This window comes from Mandrillus leucophaeus, unplaced genomic scaffold (genome assembly GCF_000951045.1).
Source record: "Mandrillus leucophaeus isolate KB7577 unplaced genomic scaffold, Mleu.le_1.0 Scaffold30, whole genome shotgun sequence".
NCBI classification, from domain to species: Eukaryota; Metazoa; Chordata; class Mammalia; order Primates; family Cercopithecidae; genus Mandrillus; species Mandrillus leucophaeus.
Window position 1 is genome coordinate 594,584 of NW_012103143.1, and position 6,660 is coordinate 601,243.

The 6,660-nt window shown below is 49.8% G+C and overlaps 2 protein-coding genes across 4 annotated transcripts in view; both read left to right on the top strand.

Annotated features, from left to right (window-relative positions):
- Positions 1–790: 790 nt before the first annotated feature.
- LOC105544447 (RNA-binding protein 14) overlaps positions 791–6,660 on the top strand; it is a 10,897-nt gene continuing 5,027 nt past the window's right edge. For all 3 annotated transcript variants that reach the window (XM_011986956.1, XM_011986957.1, XM_011986958.1), the window contains exon 1: positions 791–1,405. In XM_011986956.1, coding sequence (XP_011842346.1) covers positions 1,069–1,405 — 337 coding nt within the window. In that variant the 5' untranslated portion in view covers positions 791–1,068. The remainder of the gene's footprint in view (positions 1,406–6,660) is intronic.
- The window catches only part of LOC105544446 (RNA-binding protein 4), a 55,388-nt gene continuing 50,215 nt past the window's right edge, over positions 1,488–6,660 (top strand). Inside the window, exon 1 of the mRNA XM_011986948.1 lies at positions 1,488–1,898. Within this exon, the coding sequence (XP_011842338.1) occupies positions 1,878–1,898 (21 nt within the window). The 5' untranslated portion in view covers positions 1,488–1,877. The remainder of the gene's footprint in view (positions 1,899–6,660) is intronic.

A 6,660-nucleotide genomic window follows, 5' to 3' on the forward strand; every position in this document is an offset into this window, starting at 1 on the left:
TGATCTCAGCTCACTGCAAGCTCCGCCTCCTGGGTTCAAGCGATTCTCCTGCCTCAGCCTCCCAAGTAGCTGGGATTACACGCATGCGCCACCACACCTGGCTAATTTTGTATTTTTAGTAGAGAGGGGGTTTCACCATGTTGGCCAGGTCCTCAACTCCTGACCTCAGTTGATTGGCCTACACTGGCCTCCCAAAATGCTGGAATTACAGGCGTGAGCCACCGCTCCCGGACTAAAATTTTTTTTAATAAGGCTCAACTTTTGCTTCCTCAAGAATTGATTTTCTCGTTTATTAAACTGTTTATTGTGAAAACCTTCAAACATACAGTAGCGTCATTCCATTATTTCTTGATTGGGAATTCCATCAGGGCAGAGGCCTTAGATTTTTCACCGTCTGCCAGGACCTCAGCAACCCCAGGAAATGTTTCCAAAGAATGAATTAATGGCATGAAGGCTTCTCCGGGGCCTGCCTCAGGTCCCCTCGCGGTGCCCAGCACAGTCCCGGGAGCCGTTTGCCGACTCAAGGCGCCTGTCCTGGTTTCTCCCGCCAGGCCTGGCCTTCCCCTGTACACTCACGCGGCCACCTCCAGGCGCGGGTTTGGACAGGGCTTCCAGAATGGGAGGAGCCTTGACTTCCAATTGAACAAAGTTTTTCCTAGGAGCCCGCCGGTCCCAGCCCCACCCGGGCCAGAGGCCGCCTCACAGACTAGGCCTCTTTGCCGCCGGGGCCGCTCGCGCGCGTTCTCCTCTCTTCAGCCCTCCCTCTCCCTCCCAACCCTCCCCCCGCCACGGGCTGTGGCGGTTGGTCGTCCCTTTCCCACCCCCTCAGCTAACGAGCGGGCTCTAGGCCCTCTGGGATTGGCTGTGCTTGAGTGCATCTTCCCTCAGCGTTTCTGATTGGTCGCTGGACGCGCGGGATGCGGGTCCCCATTGGCTAGGCTAGGGCGCCTGCGCGGCGGGGTTCTCGGTCGCCAGCCATTCCTGGGGAGGACTGCCGCTCGTTCGGACGTCTTTCCTGTCGCTGGAGGAGACGTCCGGGCTCTCCGGGAAGGCGGCTGCGGCGACAAAATGAAGATATTCGTGGGCAACGTCGACGGGGCGGATACGACTCCGGAGGAGCTGGCAGCCCTCTTTGCGCCCTATGGCACGGTCATGAGCTGCGCCGTCATGAAACAGTTCGCCTTCGTGCACATGCGCGAGAACGCGGGCGCGCTGCGCGCCATCGAAGCCCTGCACGGCCACGAGCTGCGGCCGGGGCGCGCGCTCGTGGTGGAGATGTCGCGCCCAAGGCCTCTTAATACTTGGAAGATTTTCGTGGGCAATGTGTCGGCTGCATGCACGAGCCAGGAACTGCGCAGCCTCTTCGAGCGTCGCGGACGCGTCATCGAGTGTGACGTGGTGAAAGGTAACGCGGAGGCGCGCTCGGGGGCGGGGGCGCGCTCGGGGCACTCTGCCTGTTAGCCACGCCCCTTACCCGGGGGTCGGTCACTGCGCGGTTGGGAGGGGTGGGGAAGTGCGCGGGAGCAGGCCGGAGGTGTTGGGGGCGCGTTGGGTAGAGCCACCCTCCTCCCCTGCGGTCCAGGAACCGTCCACCAAGTAGGAGGAAGCGGCTCTGGGTGGGTGCGGCGGCCACTGCGAGCCAAGCTACGGGGCCGGGGACGCGCCTGAGAGCCTTGCGAGTGTACCGGGGGCGCGCCTTCTCCTGGTCTCCTGGGCCTGGCACCCAGCGGAAATTGGGAAGTGACGGGCACAAGCCGGATCATGAAGCGGGGAAGATTTCTCCACTTCCCCACTTCCTCTCCAGACGTCGGTCAGAGCAAGGGAAGAGGGAAAAGGTGGGGGCTGACGCCCCAAGGCCGCCCTCCTGTTCCCTCCCGATGAATGTGCTCAAGCGGAAGGTAACGGGGCCCTTGGACGTTTCTCGGGCTGGGGTCTGTTAGTCTTGTCTGGCATGGGTCTACTCACGGGCACAATTACACGTGGGTACGAGAGGGGCCCCTTCCGAATCACTTTGGCCTTTCAATATTAGGTAGGTTAGGCGTGGTAGTTCTGTGCTTTCCTCCTCCCTCAAACCTGGGATTTTTCTTTGGGCTCGATTTTACATTTGTCAACTGGAAACCCCAGCCTTTTGCATGTGCAAGAAAGTTTGTTTTATGAAGGCCCCTTCTGCGTAGTCTTTACGTGCCAAGCCAGTGCCCTAGGGCAGTGTCATTCTTTCATAAGCTTGGTGACTTTGCAAGGGGGCATACTCTGGCTGAGGGGGTCCTGGGGAGGGGTCTGTGAGAGGTCTTCATTAAACAGTGGCTAAACACGATTTATTGAATCAGTAGTAGTCATTGCTTGAGCAGTCTAATCCTCAGGGCAGATCCCTATTGCCTTTTCTTCGAGAAAAATGTGTCACCGTAATTTAAGACTGACTAGCGACCCAGTTGACTTTTTCATAGCCTGAGTTTTTATTCCTTAAGCTCTTTTACATTGGCAAGGTTTGGTAGGACAGCCCTTGTGTATGTGGCCAGCCTCTGCTCCACTTGGGAACAGATCAGAGCTAACTTTGCCCTGTCATCTCGGAGGATGCAGCCTGGGAGTATCTGATGCCCTACTCCTGGTGGGTTCATACCTGCTTATACTCTGTGTGAGAAGTTTCAGGGATAGGAAATAAATGTGGGTGCAAGTGCTTATTTATCCCACCAAGATATTTCATTTGCTGTCCTGGAAAGGCACATCTTTGGGGCCATTCCTAGTCCTTTAAGTGGGGGAAATATAAAGGGTCATAGTGTCCACTACTAGGAACAAGTCCTTGTTCTGCATTAATACTGCATTCTATTTTCCTCAACTCAGGTTATACACGTCCACGACTATCCGGAATCAGGCTTTCCTGCTGGGTGCTCTGAGGCAGGCTGTATGGTGCATGGATTTTTGCTTTTGTTTAGAGTAAAAGAGTGGGGCAGGGTCTCAGATTGGGTACTTGTCCAGCAAGAGGATGGGGTATATGAGTCTCATTTGTGAGAGTTTTGTGTTTAATTGACTTACCAAGTTTCTTTTGTGGTTGTTAGGTAGGGTGGCTACTAGATTGAGAGTCTAGAGTCAAACATCTGAAGGGACAGTCTCCCTGGAACTCAAGCTCCTTGCTTGCTTTCAGGTGGTAGAGAATGCCAAAAATTTGCCTGAATTTGCTTGGGACCCAGCACCAAGTGACAGTGGGGGTGAAGAGCATAACTGCCCATGAATTTTTAGAACTCCTGGCTGACTCCTTGTGAGAGTTAGAGGGAGTTTTGTGCATTTGTTCCTTTGTAAACATTTGGCAGAAATGCATTGACTTACTCAGGGAGTGGTGGTCAACTATTTGCAGTTATGTTGTTGTGTAACAGAGCTCCTGATATACTTCGATGTAAGAGACTGCGGGAAATATTTGAACATCATGTTCTCCACTGATGTCTTTCTATCTGTTTGTGATGACGAAAAGTGAGAGTTGAAAGTTGGGAGTGTAGTAGAAGCGACTGGCTCTCTAGAGAGTGTATTCATTTCTTGTGCTAGGAGTGGTCATTTGATTGAGTCTCCTCGTGTTGGCTGACAGGGCTTTGAAAAGCACAGAAGCTTGGTGTTGCACGGGACAACCAGCTCTGTTTTCTTTCACAGGAAAAAAAAACAACATAGTTGCTTGGTTACTCTAGGAGCTTAGATAGGATTTGTAGAACAGAAATCTCAGTAGCAGCAGTGGATTGTAACCACTCCACAGCTTCCTCCTATTAGGTGTTCAAAGATGAACAGCTTCCGGAAACACGTACAGACTTGTGGGGAGATCTGAAAGACCAAAGAGGAAAATACCTCCTCATCATTTTTGTGAGTGACTGTTTCTTCTTCCTATACAGAGCTCTGTAGTTTCAAGTTTAAGATTTTTTCTTTTTTCTTTTTTTTTTTTTGAAATGGAGTCTCGCTTTGTCGCCCAGGCTGGAATGCAGTGGTGAGACCTCAGCTCACTGCAAGCTCCGCCTCCCAGGTTCACGCCTTTCCGCCTCAGCCTCCCGAGTCGCTGGGACTACAGGCGCGCGCCCGCCACTATGCCTGGCTAATTTTTTGTATTTTTAGTAGAGACGGAGTTTCACCATGTTAGCCAGGATGGTCTCCATTTCCTGACCTTGTGATCTGCCTGCCTTGGCTTCCCAAAGTGCTGGGATTACAGGCGTGAGCCACTGTGCCTGGCCCTCAAGTTTAAGATTTTGTCTTAAGACAGGAGAACTTATTTTTCTGGATTCACTTAATTTTGGTACTGGAAGACTTTTGATGCCACCAGACCATTTGGAGATCTCTGTAAAACATTACTTGATAGTCCCAAGGCAGTGATTTCCTTCAAAGTTTCCTTGAATTAGATCTTCAGGCAACAAGGTTCCTGGAATTTTTCAGATCTCTGGTTTTAATGGTCTTAGGAGTACCTGGGTTTCAGGGCATCTTTAATATAGCTAGGTCTGTGCTTTGCTGCTTACTGTGATAGGGTGTATCACTGTTGGATGCGGTTGAGTTAGCTGGGCCACCTATTCACACGTTCTCCTCCAATATCAGGCTTAGAAACTTCCTGATACAGTTTGGTTATAATTGTATCAGATGGATTTTAAAATTTTGTACTTATTTTTATATTATTTATATATTATTTTTTGAGACAGAGTCTCGTTCTGTTGTCCAGTCTGGAGTGCAGTGGTGAGATCTCAGCTCACTGCAGCCTCCGCCTCCTGGGTTCATGCAGTTCTCCTGCCTCAGCCTTTCAAGTAGCTGGGAATACAGGCCACCACACCTGACTAATTTTTGAATTTTTAGTCCAGACAGGGTTTCACTATGTTGGCCAGGCTGGTCTCGAACTCCTAACCTCAGGTGATCTGCCTGCCTCGGCCTCCCAAAGTATTGGGATTACAGGTGTGAGCCACCATGCCTAGCCTGGATTTTTAAATTTTTTGATCAGTTACACAACTCGTCTGGGCAGTCATTTGAATTGTACATGTGACACCTCAGTTTTCAATTTTCACCACTTGGTCTGAATAAAAACCACCTAAGGAGGGAAACAGACAATGGGATGTCCAAATGCTCTTGTAAGCCTGTGGAAGTTTTTGTCTCATTCTAGTGTCAGGAATTTGTGGATGGAATTATCTGGACTATTAGAATTGTTCCTTAATATTATCTCATAATGTCTAGAGGCCCCTCCCCCGAACAAGTGCCTATAAGCTCCAGCAGCTCTCTGCTTCCTCTTCACTTTGGGCCTTTCTGCTTGCCATCTCCAGGTGGTTTTGCCATTTCTAAGGATTACCTCAGCCTCTGCTTTTATTTTTATTTTTTATGTAAAAATTTTAAAAAATATTTATTCATTCTTTTAGAGATAGGGTCTCGTTTTGTTGCTCAGGCCAGAGTGCAGTGGCATGATTGTGGCTCACTGTAGCCTTGACCTCCTGAGCTCAAGCCATCCTTCCACCTCAGTCTCTCAAAGTATTAGGATTACAGGAGGGAGCCACCATTCCTGGCCCAGCCTCTGCTTTTAAAGGGCTCTTAGGCCACGTGCTAGTTTTTAGTTTTTTAGCTTACTGTACCCAAAGCGGAGATGAGAGATCACAGGACAACTCTAGTGCCTTATGGCTAGGCCGAAAGAAACACGTAGTTTTTCCCAGGTAGTAGATAAGGCTCTGGCCATAGGAGTGTTGAGGACAGAGTTGTGGTAATTCTTTTTTCTTTTTGAGACGGAGTTTCACCCTTTTTGCCCAGGCTGGAGTGCAGTGACGTGATCTTGACTCACTGCAACCGCTGCCTCCTGGGTTCAAGTGATTCTCCTGCCTCAGCCTCCTGAGTAGCTGGGATTACAGGCACATGCCACCACAGCCGGCTAATTTTGTATTTTTAGTAAAGATGGGGTTTCACTGTGTTGGTCAGGCTGGTCTTGAACTCCTGACCTCAGATGGTCTGCCTGTCTCGGCCTCCCAAAGTGCTGAGATTATCGGCGTGAGCCACTGTGCCTGGCCTCATTTTGTTCTTTTATCATCTCTGCCAGGTTCTAGGTTTGCATGGCATTGTGTTTTGCTTGAGATGAAAGATAATATTCTATAGGGAAATAAACCTCTGGTTATTTCTAGGTTTGAATAGTCATAATTCCTTATTCTGTAGCTGTTTATGTCTTACAAGGCACTTCTGTCTTTTCTCTTGAACCTCTTAACTTTGAGGTAGGTAGGATAGATTTGTCGGAGGAAATAAGTGGTAAGTTTCTTTTTATTTTCTTTTGAGACGGAGTTTTGCTCTTGTCACCCAGGCTGGAGTGCGGTGGCATGATCTTGGCTTACTACAACCTCCTTCTCTTTCTCCTGGGTTCAAGTGGTTTTCCTTCCTCAGCCTCCTGAGTAGCTGGGATTACAGGTGACTGCCACCACACCTGGGTAATTTTTGTATTTTTAGTAGAGACATGGTTTCACCATGTTGGCCAGGCTGGTCTTGAACTCCTGACCTTGGGTGATCCACCCATCTGGGCTTCCTAAAGTGTTGGGATTACACGCATGAGCCACTGTGCTTGGCCAGTTTCTTTTCTTTTTTTTTCTTTTTCTTTTTTTTTTTTTTTGAAATGGAGTCTTGCGGTGTCACCCAGGCTGGAGTACGGTGGTGCCATCTTGGCTCACTGCAACCTCCACCTCCCAG